The sequence below is a fragment of the Salvelinus alpinus genome, chromosome 7 (assembly GCF_045679555.1).
Source record: "Salvelinus alpinus chromosome 7, SLU_Salpinus.1, whole genome shotgun sequence".
NCBI classification, from domain to species: Eukaryota; Metazoa; Chordata; class Actinopteri; order Salmoniformes; family Salmonidae; genus Salvelinus; species Salvelinus alpinus.
Genome location: NC_092092.1, coordinates 85124262 through 85144057, shown reverse-complemented (window position 1 = coordinate 85144057; position 19796 = coordinate 85124262). Strand labels below are relative to the sequence as shown.

The following is a 19796-nucleotide window of genomic DNA, read 5'->3' as shown; positions in this document are numbered from 1 at the left end:
AACAGCAGGGAGGATGTTGTCTATAGGATGCTTCATGTTGCCTGGTCGTCTATGAGAGGTTCTCCACCTCTCTCTGTCTCTCTCTGGGCCCCGGAGGGGAGGGATCACACAGAATAAGAGAGGAAACATGACAAGCTCTTCATGAGAGAGAGAGAGAGAGAGATAGAGAGAGAGGGAGTAGGCAGAGAGAGAAAGAGAGACTGAGAGAAATGTGGAGAGAGAGATCGAGTCAGTCAAGGTCATTACTCAATATACAGAAATACCGTAGGCTTTTGGGGTCCAACTTAAGGTCAAGACAAAATGAAATGAAAAATTGGTTTTCATTGAACAACAAACAAGATGTGTTCGAAATGCCAACATATTCCCTAGATAGTGCACTACTTTGGACCAGAACCATGTGCACCCTGATCGAAAGAAGTGCACTAAATATGGATTAGGGTGCCATTTGGTACTCAGACCTAAGAGAACGAGGCTTTACTATGAACAACACTATATTGGTGTAGGTTGGTTCAGTTAATTTATACGCTTTTTCAGAGTTTCCATCTCAGTTCATTTTGTGGTTGTTTGAACTTCCACTGTAATCCAGACAACAAATACATCTGACATCGACGGTCACTTTTTCTCTCCAGTCAATTATGGAGTGAAGGTACTGTTATACATTATGAGGTCAAAGTCATCCCCCACTGAGGAAGATCACACTTAAATAAATAGTACGCTTCCCGATAGGCTCTCTGGTCTAAAGTAGTGTACCATACAGGGAATAGGATAGTGTAGTCAACTATGTAGCAGAGATGCTGTTGAGGGAAACAGCCTCTTACCAAGATTGAAGGCACGGGCTGGGAAGTCTCCTACTGTTCAATGGTGATTGATTTCATTGAGTGATTGATTTGTTGTATTTTCCGTGTCGTACACCATTTATTACCCATTGGTTATTAAAGAATATTACCTATTGGTTATTAAAGAATATTACCCATTGGTTATTAAAGAATATTACCCATTGGTTATTAAAGAATATTACCCATTGGTTATTAAAGAATATTACCCATTGGTTATTAAAGAATATTACCCATTGGTTATTAAAGAATATTACCCATTGGTTCTTAAAGAATATTACCCATTGGTTCTTAAAGAATATTACCCATTGGTTATTAAAGAATATTACCCATTGGTTATTAAAGAATATTACCCATTGGTTCTTCTTAAAGAATATTACTAATTGGTTCTTAAAGAATATTACCCATTGGTTCTTAAAGAATATTACCCATTGGTTATTAAAGAATATTACCCATTGGTTATTAAAGACTATTACCCATTGGTTATTAAAGAATATTACCCATTGGTTATTAAAGAATATTACCCATTGGTTATTAAAGAATATTACCCATTGGTTATTAAAGAATATTACCCATTGGTTCTTAAAGAATATTACCCATTGGTTATTAAAGAATATTACCCATTGGTTATTAAAGACTATTACCCATTGGTTATTAAAGAATATTACCCATTGGTTATTAAAGAATATTACCCATTGGTTATTAAAGAATATTACCCATTGGTTGTACCTTTAAACACAGAGCAGTGAAGTGTCGGTTTGTTCTGTTGTGTTGTACCTCTATAAACCACCTGACAGCAGTGTTTTAACTGTCTGGATTACCTCTGTTGTGTTGTACCTCTATAAACCACCTGACAGCAGTGTTTTAACTGTCTGGATTACCTCTGTTGTGTTGTACCTCTATAAACCAGCTGACAGCAGTGTTTTAACTGTCTGGATTACCTCTGTTGTGTTGTACCTCTATAAACCGGCTGACAGCAGTGTTTTAACTGTCTGGATTACCTCTGTTGTGTTGTACCTCTATAAACCACCTGACAGCAGTGTTTTAACTGTCTGGATTACCTCTGTTGTGTTGTACCTCTATAAACCAGCTGACAGCAGTGTTTTAACTGTCAGGATTACCTCTGTTGTGTTGTACCTCTATAAACCAGCTGACAGCAGTGTTTTAACTGTCTGGATTACCTCTGTTGTGTTGTACCTCTATAAACCAGCTGACAGCAGTGTTTTAACTGTCAGGATTACCTCTGTTGTGTTGTACCTCTATAAACCAGCTGACAGCGTTTTAACTGTCTGGATTACCTCTGTTGTGTTGTACCTCTATAAACCAACTGACAGCAGTGATTTAACTGTCTGGATTACCTCTGTTGTGTTGTACCTCTATAAACCACCTGACAGCAGTGTTTTAACTGTCTGCATTACCTCTGTTGTGTTGTACCTCTATAAACCAGCTGACAGCAGTGTTTTAACTGTCTGGATTACCTCTGTTGTGTTGTACCTCTATAAACCAGCTGACAGCAGTGTTTTAACTGTCTGGATTACCTCTGTTGTGTTGTACCTCTATAAACCAGCTGACAGCAGTGTTTTAACTGTCAGGATTACCTCTGTTGTGTTGTACCTCTATAAACCAGCTGACAGCAGTGTTTTAACTGTCTGGATTACCTCTGTTGTGTTGTACCTCTATAAACCACCTGACAGCAGTGTTTAACTGTCTGGATTACCTCTGTTGTGTTGTACCTCTATAAACCACCTGACAGCAGTGTTTTAACTGTCTGGATTACCTCTGTTGTGTTGTACCTCTATAAACCAACTGACAGCAGTGATTTAACTGTCTGGATTACCTCTGTTGTGTTGTACCTCAATAAACCAGCTGACAGCAGTGTTTTAACTGTCTGGATTACCTCTGTTGTGTTGTACCTCTATAAACCAACTGACAGCAGTGTTTTAACTGTCTGGATTACCTCTGTTGTGTTGTACCTCTATAAACCAGCTGACAGCAGTGTTTTAACTGTCTGGATTACCTCTGTTGTGTTGTACCTCTATAAACCAGCTGACAGCAGTGTTTTAACTGTCTGGATTACCTCTGTTGTGTTGTACCTCTATAAACCAGCTGACAGCAGTGTTTTAACTGTCTGGATTACCTCTGTTGTGTTGTACCTCTATAAACCAACTGACAGCAGTGTTTTAACTGTCTGGATTACCTCTGTTGTGTTGTACCTCTATAAACCACCTGACAGCAGTGTTTTAACTGTCTGGATTACCTCTGTTGTGTTGTACCTCTATAAACCAGCTGACAGCAGTGTTTTAACTGTCTGGATTACCTCTGTTGTGTTGTACCTCTATAAACCAACTGACAGCAGTGTTTTAACTGTCTGGATTACCTCTGTTGTGTTGTACCTCTATAAACCAGCTGACAGCAGTGTTTTAACTGTCTGGATTACCTCTGTTGTGTTGTACCTCTATAAACCAGCTGACAGCAGTGTTTTAACTGTCTGGATTACCTCTGTTGTGTTGTACCTCTATAAACCACCTGACAGCAGTGTTTTAACTGTCTGGATTACCTCTGTTGTGTTGTACCTCTATAAACCAGCTGACAGCAGTGTTTTAACTGTCTGGATTACCTCTGTTGTGTTGTACCTCTATAAACCAACTGACAGCAGTGTTTTAACTGTCTGGATTACCTCTGTTGTGTTGTACCTCTATAAACCAGCTGACAGCAGTGTTTTAACTGTCTGGATTACCTCTGTTGTGTTGTACCTCTATAAACCAGCTGACAGCAGTGTTTTAACTGTCTGGATTACCTCTGTTGTGTTGTACCTCTATAAACCAGCTGACAGCAGTGTTTTAACTGTCTGGATTACCTCTGTTGTGTTGTACCTCTATAAACCAGCTGACAGCAGTGTTTTAACTGTCTGGATTACCTCTGTTGTGTTGTACCTCTATAAACCAGCTGACCGCAGTGTTTTAACTGTCTGGATTACCTCTGTTGTGTTGTACCTCTATAAACCAGCTGACAGCAGTGTTTTAACTGTCTGGATTACCTCTGTTGTGTTGTACCTCTATAAACCAACTGACAGTAGTGTTTTAACTGTCTGGATTACCTCTGTTGTGTTGTACCTCTATAAACCAACTGACAGCAGTGTTTTAACTGTCTGGAATACCTCTGTTGTGTTGTACCTCTATAAACCAACTGACAGCAGTGTTTTAACTGTCTGGATTACCTCTGTTGTGTTGTACCTCTATAAACCAACTGACAGCAGTGTTTTAACTGTCTGGATTACCTCTGTTGTGTTGTACCTCTATAAACCAGCTGACAGCAGTGTTTTAACTGTCTGGATTACCTCTGTTGTGTTGTACCTCTATAAACCAGCTGACAGCAGTGTTTTAACTGTCTGGATTACCTCTGTTGTGTTGTACCTCTATAAACCAGCTGACAGCAGTGTTTTAACTGTCTGGATTACCTCTGTTGTGTTGTACCTCTATAAACCAGCTGACAGCAGTGTTTTAACTGTCTGGATTACCTCTGTTGTGTTGTACCTCTATAAACCAGCTGACAGCAGTGTTTTAACTGTCTGGATTACCTCTGTTGTGTTGTACCTCTATAAACCAACTGACAGCAGTGTTTTAACTGTCTGGATTACCTCTGTTGTGTTGTACCTCTATAAACCAACTGACAGCAGTGTTTTAACTGTCTGGATTACCTCTGTTGTGTTGTACCTCTATAAACCAGCTGACAGCAGTGTTTTAACTGTCTGGATTACCTCTGTTGTGTTGTACCTCTATAAACCAGCTGACAGCAGTGTTTTAACTGTCTGGATTACCTCTGTTGTGTTGTACCTCTATAAACCACCTGACAGCAGTGTTTTAACTGTCTGGATTACCTCTGTTGTGTTGTACCTCTATAAACCAGCTGACAGCAGTGTTTTAACTGTCTGGATTACCTCTGTTGTGTTGTACCTCTATAAACCAACTGACAGCAGTGTTTTAACTGTCTGGATTACCTCTGTTGTGTTGTACCTCTATAAACCAACTGACAGCAGTGTTTTAACTGTCTGGATTACCTCTGTTGTGTTGTACCTCTATAAACCAGCTGACAGCAGTGTTTTAACTGTCTGGATTACCTCTGTTGTGTTGTACCTCTATAAACCAGCTGACAGCAGTGTTTCAACTGTCTGGATTACCTCTGTTGTGTTGTACCTCTATAAACCAGCTGACAGCAGTGTTTTAACTGTCTGGATTACCTCTGTTGTGTTGTACCTCTATAAACCACCTGACAGCAGTGTTTTAACTGTCTGGATTACCTCTGTTGTGTTGTACCTCTATAAACCACCTGACAGCAGTGTTTTAACTGTCTGGATTACCTCTGTTGTGTTGTACCTCTATAAACCAGCTGACAGCAGTGTTTTAACTGTCTGGATTACCTCTGTTGTGTTGTACCTCTATAAACCAGCTGACAGCAGTGTTTTAACTGTCTGGATTACCTCTGTTGTGTTGTACCTCTATAAACCAGCTGACAGCAGTGTTTTAACTGTCTGGATTACCTCTGTTGTGTTGTACCTCTATAAACCAGCTGACAGCAGTGTTTTAACTGTCTGGATTACCTCTGTTGTGTTGTACCTCTATAAACCAACTGACAGCAGTGTTTTAACTGTCTGGATTACCTCTGTTGTGTTGTACCTCTATAAACCAACTGACAGCAGTGTTTTAACTGTCTGGATTACCTCTGTTGTGTTGTACCTCTATAAACCAGCTGACAGCAGTGTTTTAACTGTCTGGATTACCTCTGTTGTGTTGTACCTCTATAAACCAGCTGACAGCAGTGTTTTAACTCTCAAACCAATTTTGTAGGTCCCTATATAGACCTCAGTTCTGGCTCTAGATGTATTTACTCTGACCCCCGTCGGTGTCCTGACTTTGAACTCCTTTACTCTGACCCCCGTCGGTGTCCTGACTGAACTGTTTCCTAACCCTAGATTGAACCTGAAGTCAATCTTAGTATCAAACTAGACCTCTGATCGGTGTCCTAACTATCTCTGACTCTATTCGGTGTCCTCCCTGCTCTATGGTCTATTTCCTAACTATCTCTGACTCTATTCTGTGTCCTCCCTACTGTATGGTCTCTGTCCTAACTATCTCTGACTCTATTCTGTGTCCTCCCTACTGTATGGTCTCTGTCCTAACTATCTCTGACTCTATTCTGTGTCCTCCCTACTGTATGGTCTCTGTCCTAACTATCTCTGACTCTATTCTGTGTCCTCCCTACTGTATGGTCTCTGTCCTAACTATCTCTGACTATTCTGTATCCTACTAATGGTCTTTGTCCTAACTATAGTCTCTACGGTCTGTGTTGCAGGTCCTAACTGTAGTCTCTATGGTCTGTGTTGCAGGTCTAGACAGTCCTAACTGTAGTCTCTACGGTCTGTGTTGCAGGTCTAGACAGACCTAACTGTAGTCTCTATGGTCTGTGTTGCAGGTCTAGACAGTCCTAACTGTAGTCTCTACGGTCTGTGTTGCAGGTCTAGACAGACCTAACTGTAGTCTCTATGGTCTGTGTTGCAGGTCTAGACAGTCCTAACTGTAGTCTCTATGGTCTGTGTTGCAGGTCCTAACTGTAGTCTCTACGGTCTGTGTTGCAGGTCCTAACTGTAGTCTCTGTGGTCTGTGTTGCAGGTCCTAACTGTAGTCTCTATGGTCTGTGTTGCAGGTCTAGACAGTCCTAACTGTAGTCTCTATGGTCTGTGTTGCAGGTCTGACTGGTCTATGTATCCTACCTCTAGACAGTCCTAACTGTAGTCTCTATGGTCTGTGTTGCAGGTCCTAACTGTAGTCTCTGTGGTCTGTGTTGCAGGTCTAGACAGTCCTAACTGTAGTCTCTGTGGTCTGTGTTGCAGGTCTAGACAGTCCTAACTGTAGTCTCTGTGGTCTGTGTTGCAGGTCTGCCCATCATGCAGGTACAGATAGATATCTCCAGACAGCAGGTTGAGAAGATCTTTGGTCTGGACGACTATTGGTGCCAGTGTGTCGCCTGGAGCACTACGGGAACCCAGAAGAGCCAAAAGGCATATGTCAGGATCGCCTGTAAGTATTACTCTGATATAAAGACTATGTCAGGATCACCTGTAAGTGTTACTCTGATATAAAGACTACGTCAGGATCGCCTGTAAGTATTACTCTGATATAAAGACTACGTCAGGATCACCTGTAAGTATTACTCTGATATGAAGACTACGTCAGGATCTCCTGTAAGTATTACTCTGATATAAAGACTACGTCAGGATCTCCTGTAAGTATTACTCTGATATGAGCCATAGGGCATCACATGTGAGTACAGACACAGATAATCTCTGTCATATGACGCTGGGTATTTGAGTACAGACACAGATAATCACTGTCATATGATTCTGGGTATGTGAGTACAGACCATATTAGAGACACATATTTCCCTCAGATTACACAGACCCACAATGAACAACTATTTTCACATCTTTACAACACTGTATATAGTGGAACCGTCCAATATGTCAGTTAATTCAAATCAAATCAAATAAAGCACTTACATTGAATTGAGAGAGAGGGAGAGAGAGAGAGAGAGGGAGAGAAAGAGGGAGAGAGAGGGAGAGAGAGAGAGGGAGAGAAAGAGGGAGAGAGAGGGAGAGAGAGAGAGAGAGAGAAAGAGAGAGAGAGGGAGAGAGAGAGGGAGACAGAGAGAGAGGGAGAGAGAGAGAAAGACAGGGAGAGAGGGAGAGAGAGAGGGAGAGAAAGAGGGAGAGAGAGAGACATCCCCCAACCACAGCCTCAAATACAGTTTACGTCTGTTTTTGTTTCTCCCTCTATTAAGTCACATGAATTTGCATTATTCCAGACAGAACAGAACAGAACAGAGGAATACTCTCATTACCAAACCTCTACAAAGACACTAAGATGTAAGATAAGGATACACACACACATACATGTGAGCGCGCACACACACCGCCCCACCCTCCCTCCCCACTCACTCATTTGAACCTGCCAGGTCTGTTGCATCTACCGTCTACCCCAGCTCCATTATATCAAGTCTAATTCAATTGAATGTCAAGCAGGCCTCTGTAGATCTTCATGTTTCACTAACCATGATCCATCTGGACAGGGGACAGGTCTTCATGTTTCACTAACCATGATCCATCTGGACAGGGGACAGGTCTTCATGTTTCACTAACCATGATCCATCTGGACGGGGACAGGTCTTTATGTTTCACTAACCATGATCCATCTGGACAGGGGACAGGTCTTCATGTTTCACTAACCATGATCCATCTGGACAGGGGACAGGTCTTCATGTTTCACTAACCATGATCCATCTGGACAGGGGACATGTTTGTAGGTCTTTATGTTTCACTAACCATGATCCATCTGGACAGGGGACAGGTCTTCATGTTTCACTAACCATGATCCATCTGGACAGGGGACAGGTCTTCATGTTTCACTAACCATGATCCATCTGGACAGGGGACAGGTCTTCATGTTTCACTAACCATGATCCATCTGGACAGGGGACAGGTCTTTATGTTTCACTAACCATGATCCATCTGGACAGGAGACAGGTCTTCATGTTTCACTAACCATGATCCATCTGGACAGGGGACAGGTCTTCATGTTTCACTAACCATGATCCATCTGGACAGGGGACAGGTCTTCATGTTTCACTAACCATGATCCATCTGGACAGGGGACAGGTCTGTAGGTCTTCATGTTTCACTAACTACGATCCATCTGGACAGGGGACAGGTCTTCATGTTTCACTAACCATGATCCATCTGGACAGGGGACAGGTCTTCATGTTTCACTAACCATGATCCATCTGGACAGGAGACAGGTCTTCATGTTTCACTAACCATGATCCATCTGGACAGGGGACAGGTCTTTATGTTTCACTAATCATGATCCATCTGGACAGGGGACAGGTCTGTAGTTCTTCATGTTTCACTAACTACGATCCATCTGGACAGGGGACAGGTCTTCATGTTTCACTAACCATGATCCATCTGGACAGGGGACAGGTCTCCATGTTTCACTAACCATGATCCATCTGGACAGGGGACATGTCTGTAGGTCTTCATGTTTCACTAACGATGATCCAACTGGACAGGGGACAGGTCTTCATGTTTCACTAACCATGATCCATCTGGACAGGGGACAGATCTGTAGGTCTTTATGTTTCACTAACCATGATCCATCTGGACAGAGGACAGGTCTCCATGTTTCACTAACCATGATCCATCTGGACAGGGGACAGGTCTTCATGTTTCACTAACCATGATCCATCTGGACAGGGGACAGGTCTTCATGTTTCACTAACCATGATCCATCTGGACAGGGGACAGGTCTTCATGTTTCACTAACCATGATCCATCTGGACAGGGGACAGGTCTTCATGTTTCACTAACCATGATCCATCTGGACAGGAGACAGGTCTTCATGTTTCACTAACCATGATCCATCTGGACAGGGGACAGATCTTCATGTTTCATTAACCATGATTCATCTGGACAGGGGACAGGTCTTCATGTTTCACTAACCATGATCCATCTGGACAGGGGACAGGTCTTCATGTTTCACTAACCATGATTCATCTGGACAGGGGACAGGTCTTCATGTTTCACTAACCATGATCCATCTGGACAGGGGACAGGTCTTCATGTTTCACTAACCATGATCCATCTGGACAGGGGACAGGTCTACATGTTTCACTAACCATGATCCATCTGGACAGGGGACAGGTCTTCATGTTTCACTAACCATGATCCATCTGGACAGGGGACAGGTCTTTATGTTTCGCTAACCATGATCCATCTGGACAGGGGACATGTCTTCATGTTTCACTAACCATGATCCATCTGGACAGGGGACAGGTCTTTATGTTGCGCTAACCATGATCCATCTGGACAGGGGACAGGTCTTTATGTTTCGCTAACCATGATCCATCTGGACATTGGACAGGTCTTCATGTTTCACTAACCATGATCCATCTGGACTGTGGATAGGTCTTCATGTTTCACTAACCATGATCCATCTGGACAGGGGACAGGTCTGTAGGTCTTCATGTTTCACTAACCATGATCCATCTGGACAGGGGACAGGTCTTCATGTTTCACTAACCATGATCCATCTGGACAGGGGACAGGTCTTCATGTTTCACTAACCATGATCCATCTGGACAGGGGACAGGTCTTCATGTTTCACTAACCATGATCCATCTGGACAGGGGACAGGTCTTTATGTTTCGCTAACCATGATCCATCCAGACAGGGGACAGGTCTTCATGTTTCGCTAACCATGATCCATCTGGACAGGGGACAGGTCTGTAGGTCTTCATGTTTCACTAACCATGATCCATCTGGACAGGAGACAGGTCTTCATGTTTCACTAACCATGATCCATCTGGACAGGGGACAGGTCTTTATGTTGCGCTAACCATGATCCATCTGGACAGGGGACAGGTCTTTATGTTTCGCTAACCATGATCCATCTGGACATTGGACAGGTCTTCATGTTTCACTAACCATGATCCATCTGGACTGTGGATAGGTCTTCATGTTTCACTAACCATGATCCATCTGGACAGGGGACAGGTCTGTAGGTCTTCATGTTTCACTAACCATGATCCATCTGGACAGGGGACAGGTCTTCATGTTTCACTAACCATGATCCATCTGGACAGGGGACAGGTCTTCATGTTTCACTAACCATGATCCATCTGGACAGGGGACAGGTCTTCATGTTTCACTAACCATGATCCATCTGGACAGGGGACAGGTCTTTATGTTTCGCTAACCATGATCCATCCAGACAGGGGACAGGTCTTCATGTTTCGCTAACCATGATCCATCTGGACAGGGGACAGGTCTGTAGGTCTTCATGTTTCACTAACCATGATCCATCTGGACAGGAGACAGGTCTTCATGTTTCACTAACCATGATCCATCTGGACAGGGGACAGGTCTTCATGTTTCACTAACCATGATCCATCTGGACAGGGGACAGGATCATCAGCTGCTTTAAGGAATATGTCAGCGTAACAACTGTATCCTAATGAGAAAGACATCATGGGCAGTTTAGCCTTTAAAGAGAAATAGGAGGGTAACAGATAACCCTCACAGAGAGAGAGACAATAGGGTAACAGACTAACCCTCACACAGAGAGGGATAGGAGGGTAACAGACTGACCCTCACAGAGAGAAACAGTATGGTAACAGACTAACCCTCACACAGAGAGAGATAGGAAGGTAACAGACTAACCCTCACACAGAGAGAGATAGGAGGGTAACAGACTAACCCTCACAGAGAGAGACAAGAGGGTAACATACTAACCCTCACAGAGAGAGAGACAGGAGGGTAACAGACTAAACCTCACAGAGAGAGAGAGAGACAGGAGGGTAACAGATAACCCTCACAGAGAGAGAGACAATAGGGTAACAGACTAACCCTCACACAGAGAGAGATAGGAGGGTAACAGACTGACCCTCACAGAGAGAAACAGTATGGTAACAGAATAACCCTCACACAGAGAGAGATAGGAAGGTAACAGACTAACCCTCACACAGAGAGAGATAGGAGGGTAACAGACTAACCCTCACAGAGAGAGACAAGAGGGTAACATACTAACCCTCACAGAGAGAGAGACAGGAGGGTAACAGACTAACCCTCACAGAGAGAGAGAGAGACAGGAGGGTAACATACTAACCCTCACAGAGAGAGAGACAGGAGGGTAACAGACTAACCCTCACAGAGAGAGAGAGAGACAGGAGGGTAACATACTAACCCTCACAGAGAGAGAGACAGGAGGGTAACAGACTAACCCTCACAGAGAGAGAGAGAGACAGGAGGGTAACATACTAACCCTCACAGAGAGAGAGACAGGAGGGTAACAGACTAACCCTCACAGAGAGAGAGAGAGAGAGAGAGGAGGGTAACAGACTAACACTCACACAGAGAGACAGGAGGGTAACAGACTAACCCTCACAGAGAGAGAGAGAGGGAGGAGGGTAACAGACTAACCCTCACAGAGAGAGAGGAGGGTAACATACTAACCCTCACAGAGAGAGAGAGAGAGAGAGAGAGGAGGGTAACAGACTAACCCTCACAGAGAGAGAGGAGGGTAACATACTAACCCTCACAGAGAGAGAGAGAGAGAGAGAGAGAGAGAGGAGGGTAACAGACTAACCCTCACAGAGAGAGAGGAGGGTAACATACTAACCCTCACAGAGAGAGAGAGAGAGAGAGAGAGAGAGAGAGAGAGAGGAGGGTAACAGACTAACCCTCACACAGAGAGAGACAGGAGGTTAACAGACTAACCCTCACAGAGAGAGAGAGACAGTAGGGTAACAGACTAACCCTCACAGAGAGAGACAAGAGGGTAACATACTAACCCTCACAGAGAGAGAGACAGGAGGGTAACATACTAACCCTCACAGAGAGAGAGAGAGAGAGGAGGGTAACAGACTAACCCTCACACAGAGAGAGACAGGAGGGTAACAGACTAACCCTCACAGAGAGAGAGAGACAGGAGGGTAACAGACTAACACACAGAGAGAGAGAGGAGGATAACAGACTAACCCTCACAGAGAGAGAGGAGGGTAACATACTAACCCTCACAGAGAGAGACAGGAGGGTAACAGACTAACCCTCACAGAGAGAGAGACAGGAGAGTGACAAATGTATCCTCACAGAGAGAGAGACAGGAGGGTAACATACTAACCCTCACAGAGAGAGAGACAGGAGGGTAACAGACCTATCCTCACAGAGACAGAGACATGAGGGTAACAGACTAACCCTCACACAGAGAGAGACAGGAGGGTAGCAGACTAACCCTCACAGAGAGAGAGAGAGACAGGAGGGTGACAATTGTATCCTCACAGAGAGAGAGACAGGAGGGTAACAGACTAACCCTCACAGAGAGAGACAGGAGAGTAACAAACCTATCCTCACAGAGAGAGACAGGAGAGTAACAGACCTATCCTCACAGACAGAGATACAGGAGGGACAGACTAACACTCACAGAGTTTAGATCTCTCTCCATGCCAAGTTGGTGCAAAGCTGTCATCAAGGCAAAGGGGGGCTACTTTAAAGACTCTCAAGAATATATTTTGATTTGTTTAACACTTTTTTGGTTACTACGTGATTCCATATGTGTTATTTCATAGTTTTTATGTTTTCACTGTTATTCTACAATGTAGAACATAGTAAAAATACAGAAAAACCCTTGAATGAGTAGGTGTGTCCAAACTTTTGACTTGTACTGTATATATAAAAACTAATAAAGAAAATAATGAAAAAACAAAACAAACAAATTTGAGAAAGGCCACCATAGGCAGACCTGGCTCTCAAGAGAAGACAGGCTATGTGCACACTGCCCACAAAATGAGGTGGAAACTGAGCTGCACTTCCTAACCTCCTGCCCAATGTATGACCATATTAGAGACACATATTCTCCTCAGATTACACAGTCCCACAAAGAATTAGAAAACAAATCCCATTTTGATAAAGTCTGGTTCTGGAGTCTGTTTCTGACCGTTTGAGCAGACACATGCACATTTGTGGCCTGCTGGAGGTCATTTTGCAGGGCTCTGGCAGTGCCCCTCCTTGCACAAAGGCGGAGGTAGCGTTCCTGCTGCTGGGTTGTTGCCCTCCTACGGCCTCCTCCACGTCTCCTGATGTACTGGCCTGTCTCCTGGTAGCGCCTCCATGACACTACGCTGACAGACACAGCAAACCTTCTTGCCACAGCTCGCATTGATGTGCCATCCTGGATGAGCTGCACTACCTGAGCCACTTGTGTGGGTTGTAGACTCCGTCTCATGCTACCACTAGAGTGAAAGCACCGCCAGCATTCAAAAGTGACCAAAACATCAGCCAGGAAGCATAGGAACTGAGAAGTGGTCTGTGGTCACCACCTGCAGAATCACTCCTTTATTGGGGGTGTCTTGCTAATTGCCTATAATTTCCACCTTTTGTCTATTCCATTTGCACAACAGCATGTGAAATTTACTGTCAATCAGTGTTGCTTCCTAAGTGGACAGTTTGATTTCACAGAAGTGTGATTGACTTGGAGTTACATTGTGTTGTTTAAGTGTTCCCTTAATTTTTTTGAGCAGTGTATATATAAAGAGACATTGTGTACTCTCTGCTTTCTCCAGAGTAGGAAACTGTGTTTATGTGATTCAAAGAAGAGGAGGAAAAATAAATACATTATTTGTCTACAAGAGAAACCAAAATGTTTCTTGTTACTTCCCCCATCCCCTCCGAGACACACATCCACATCACTCAGAGGTAGGATCACAGCAGCGGGGCCAGACACAGGGCAACGCCCCTGGAGCAGTTTAACAGTAAAGTGTGTTTGCTTCAAGGGCACAGCAGAAAGAGATGGCCCTCATCTTTTATGACTGACTGCAGCCCTTATGCAGCTTTTTCATGTTTCTCGTGGTTATTTTTGTTGTTGATGTTCTTCATGTTCCAGGTGACTTGTAGGAGAGGTTTTCCGACCTCAATGGGACTTCCCGTATATGTACATCTTCAATAAATCAGTTTTTTTTTCTCGTGTTTTGATGATTTTCTTGTCTTCCCACCTTTTTCAGACCTGAGGAAGAACTTTGAGGAGGAGCCAATGGGGAAGGAAGTAGCGTTGAACCAGGAAGTGTTGTTACACTGTCATCCTCCAGAGGGCGTACCACCAGCTGAGGTTAGAGATGGGAGACATGCACTGTTGTCCGATTCTATACTTTTTTACAAAAAAAATGTAAACTTGCTTAATCATGAATTTCAAAGCATTTCAAACATAAAGGTACACAGATTACTGTACAACAAGACCTTAGATCAGTGTCTATGGGCCAGCTCCTTCCTCCTCTTCAAGGAGTGGTAGAGAGGACCCTGCCCTCCAATAAGCTTCTTCCTCCTCTTCAAGGAGTGGTATAGAGGACCCTGCCCTCCAATAAGGTTCATCCTCCTCTTCAAGGAGTGGTAGAGAGGACCCTGGCCTCCAATAAGCTTCTTCCACCTCTTCAAGGAGTGGTAGAGAGGACCCTGCCCTCCAATAAGCTTCTTCCACCTCTTCAAGGAGTGGTAGAGAGGACCATTCCCTCCAATAAGGTTCATCCTCCTCTTCAAGGAGTGGTAGAGAGGACCCTACCCTCCAATAAGCTTCTTCCTCCTCTTCAAGGAGTGGTAGAGAGGACCCTGCCCTCCAATAAGCTTCTTCCACCTCTTCAAGGAGTGGTAGAGAGGACCCTGCCCTCCAATAAGCTTCTTCCTCCTCTCCAAGGAGTGGTAGAGAGGACCCTGCCCTCCAATAAGCTTCTTCCTCCTCTTCAAGGAGTGGTAGAGAGGACCCTGCCCTCCAATAAGGTTCATCCTCCTCTTCAAGGAGTGGTAGAGAGGACCCTGCCCTCCAATAAGGTTCATCCTCCTCTTCAAGGAGTGGTAGAGAGGACCCTGCCCTCCAATAAGCTTCGTCCTCCTCTTCAAGGAGTGGTAGAGAGGACCCTGGCCTCCAATAAGGTTCATCCTCCTCTTCAAGGAGTGGTAGAGAGGACCCTGCCCTCCAATAAGCTTCTTCCACCTCTTCAAGGAGTGGTAGAGAGGACCATTCCCTCCAATAAGGTTCATCCTCCTCTTCAAGGAGTGGTAGAGAGGACCCTGGCCTCCAATAAGCTTCGTCCTCCTCTTCAAGGAGTGGTAGAGAGGACCCTGCCCTCCAATAAGCTTCTTCCTCCTCTTCAAGGAGTGGTAGAGAGGACCCTGCCCTCCAATAAGCTTCTTCCACCTCTTCAAGGAGTGGTAGAGAGGACCCTGCCCTCCAATAAGCTTCTTCCACCTCTTCAAGGAGTGGTAGAGAGGACCCTACCCTCCAATAAGCTTCTTCCACCTCTTCAAGGAGTGGTAGAGAGGACCCTGCCCTCCAATAAGCTTCTTCCTCCTCTTCAAGGAGTGGTAGAGAGGACCCTGCCCTCCAATAAGCTTCTTCCACCTCTTCAAGGAGTGGTAGAGAGGACCCTGCCCTCCAATAAGCTTCTTCCACCTCTTCAAGGAGTGGTATAGAGGACCCTGCCCTCCAATAAGCTTCGTCCTCCTCTTCAAGGAGTGGTAGAGAGGACCCTGCCCTCCAATAAGCTTCTTCCACCTCTTCAAGGAGTGGTATAGAGGACCCTGCCCTCCAATAAGCTTCGTCCTCCTCTTCTAGGAGTGGTAGAGAGGACCCCTGCCTTCCAATAATTATATCTCTAATTATTGTCCCTTATTGACTTCTGATCACTTTTTCATCAGAGGGAGGCAGTATATCACAGTGTTGAGTCTCATCCCTCAGGGCTGGCTCTCAGGGCTGGCTCCCAGGCTGGGGCTCTCTCTGTCTGTGAGACAACTTAGGGACCACTGTCTGTGGGACAACTTAGGGACCACTGTCTGTGAGACAACTTAGGGACCACTGTCTGTGAGACAACTTAGGGACCACTGTCTGTGAGACAACTTAGGCACCACTGTCTGTGAGACAACTTAGGGACCACTGTCTGTGAGACAACTTAGGCACCACTGTCTGTGAGACAACTTAGGGACCACTGTCTGTGAGACAATTTAGGGACCACTGTCTGTGAGACAATTTAGGGACCACTGTCTGTGAGACAACTTAGGGACCACTGTCTGTGAGACAATTTAGGGACCACTGTCTGTGAGACAACTTAGGCACCACTGTCTGTGGGACAACTTAGGCACCACTGTCTGTGAGACAACTTAGGGACCACTGTCTGTGGGACAACTTAGGGACTACTGTCTGTGAGACAATTTAGGCACCACTGTCTGTGAGACAATTTAGGGACCACTGTCTGTGAGACAATTTAGGGACCACTGTCTGTGGGACAACTTAGGAACCACTGTCTGTGGGACAACTTAGGGACCACTGTCTGTGAGACAATTTAGGGACCACTGTATGTGAGACAACTTAGGCACCACTGTCCGTGGGACAATTTAGGGACCACTGTCCGTGGGACAATTTAGGGACACAGCTACTCTCACAGAGATTAGACTGGACATAACCTTTCAGGCAGAGAAACAGCTACTCTCACAGGGATTAGACTGGACATAACCTTTCAGACAGAGACACAGCTACTCTCACAGAGATTAGACTGGACATAACCTTACAGACAGAGACACAGCTACTCTCACAGGGATTAGACTGGACATAACCTTTCAGACAGAGACACAGCTACTCTCACAGAGATTAGACTGGACATAACCTTACAGACAGAGACAAAGCTACTCTCACAGGGATTAGACTGGACATAACCTTTCAGACAGAGACACAGCTACTCTCACAGGGATTAGACTGGACATAACCTTACAAACAGAGACACAGCTACTCTCACAGGGATTAGACTGGACATAACCTTTCAGACAGAGAAACAGCTACTCTCACAGAGATTAGACTGGACATAACCTTTCAGACAGAGACACAGCTACTCTCACAGGGATTAGACTGGACATAACCTTTCAGACAGAGACACAGCTACTCTCACAGGGATTAGACTGGACATAACCTTACAGACAGAGACACAGCTACTCTCACAGGGATTAGACTGGACATAACCTTTCAGCAGAGACACAGCTACTCTCACAGGGATTAGACTGGACATAACCTTTCAGACAGAGACACAGCTACTCTCACAGGGATTAGACTGGACATAACCTTTCAGACAGAGACACAGCTACTCTCACAGAGATTAGACTGGACATAACCTTTCAGACAGAGAAACAGCTACTCTCACAGAGATTAGACTGGACATAACCTTTCAGCAGAGACACAGCTACTCTCACAGGGATTAGACTGGACATAACCTTACAGACAGAGACACATCTACTCTCACAGGGATTAGACTGGACATAACCTTTCAGCAGAGACACAGCTACTCTCACAGGGATTAGACTGGACATGACCTTTCAGACAGAGACACAGCTACTGTCACAGGGATTAGACTGGACATAACCTTTCAGACAGAGAAACAGCTACTCTCACAGGGATTAGACTGGACATAACCTTTCAGACAGAGACACAGCTACTCTCACAGGGATTAGACTGGACATAACCTTTCAGACAGAGACACAGCTACTCTCACAGGGATTAGACTGGACATAACCATTCAGGCAGAGAAACAGCTACTCTCACAGAGATTAGACTGGACATAACCTTTCAGGCAGAGAAACAGCTACTCTCACAGGGATTAGACTGAACATAACCTTTCAGGCAGAGAAACAGCTACTCTCACAGGGATTAGACTGGACATAACCTTTCAGACAGAGAAACAGCTACTCTCACAGGGATTAGACTGGACATAACCTTACAGACAGAGACACAGCTACTCTCACAGAGATTAGACTGGATATAACCTTTCAGACAGAGACACAGCTACTCTCACAGGGATTAGACTGGACATAACCTTTCAGACAGAGACACAGCTACTCTCACAGGGATTAGACTGGACATAACCTTACAAACAGAGACACAGCTACTCTCACAGGGATTAGACTGGACATAACCTTACAAACAGAGACACAGCTACTCTCACAGGGATTAGACTGGACATAACCTTTCAGACAGAGACACAGCTACTCTCACAGGGATTAGACTGGACATAACCTTACAAACAGAGACACAGCTACTCTCACAGGGATTAGACTGGACATAACCTTTCAGACAGAGACACAGCTACTCTCACAGGGATTAGACTGGACATAACCTTTCAGACAGAGACACAGCTACTCTCACAGGGATTAGACTGGACATAACCTTTCAGACAGAGACACAACTACTCTCACAGGGATTAGACTGGACATAACCTTTCAGACAGAGACACAGCTACTCTCACAGGGATTAGACTGGACATAACCTTACAAACAGAGACACAGCTACTCTCACAGGGATTAGACTGGACATAACCTTACAAACAGAGACACAGCTACTCTCACAGGGATTAGACTGGACATAACCTTACAAACAGAGACACAGCTACTCTCACAGAGATTAGACTGGACATAACCTTACAAACCGAGACACAGCTACTCTCACAGGGATTAGACTGGACATAACCTTACAAACAGAGAAACAGCTACTCTCACAGGGATTAGACTGGACATAACCTTACAAACAGAGACACAGCTACTCTCACAGGGATTAGACTGGACATAACCTTACAAACAGAGACACAGCTACTCTCACAGGGATTAGACTGGACATAACCTTTCAGACAGAGACACAGCTACTCTCACAGGGATTAGACTGGACATAACCTTACAAACAGAGACACAGCTACTCTCACAGGGATTAGACTGGACATAACCTTACAAACAGAGACACAGATACTCTCACAGGGATTAGACTGGACATAACCTTTCAGACAGAGACACAGCTACTCTCACAGGGATTAGACTGGACATAACCTTACAAACAGAGACACAGCTACTCTCACAGGGATTAGACTGGACATAACCTTACAAACAGAGACACAGCTACTCTCACAGGGATTAGACTGGACATAACCTTACAAACAGAGACACAGCTACTCTCACAGGGATTAGACTGGACATAACCTTACAAACAGAGACACAGCTACTCTCACAGGGATTAGACTGGACATAACCTTTCAGACAGAGACACAGCTACTCTCACAGGGATTAGACTGGACATGACCTTACAGACAGAGAAACAGCTACTCTCACAGGGATTAGACTGGACATAACCTTTCAAACAGAGAGACAGCTACTCTCACAGGGATTAGACTGGACATAACCTTTCAGACAGAGACACAGCTACTCTCACAGGGATTAGACTGGACATAACCTTTCAGACAGAGACACAGCTACTCTCACAGGGATTAGACTGGACATAACCTTACAGACAGAGAAACAGCTACTCTCACAGGGATTAGACTGGACATAACCTTTCAGACAGAGAC

The 19796-nt window shown here is 44.6% G+C and overlaps 1 protein-coding gene across 1 annotated transcript in view; it reads left to right on the top strand.

Annotated features, from left to right (window-relative positions):
• Positions 1 to 19796, top strand: part of LOC139581794 (netrin receptor UNC5A-like) — a 643974-nt gene that overhangs the window by 415012 nt on the left and 209166 nt on the right. The window contains exons 3-4 of the mRNA XM_071411970.1: positions 6764 to 6907; positions 14439 to 14542. Coding sequence (XP_071268071.1) covers positions 6764 to 6907; positions 14439 to 14542 — 248 coding nt within the window. The remainder of the gene's footprint in view (positions 1 to 6763; positions 6908 to 14438; positions 14543 to 19796) is intronic.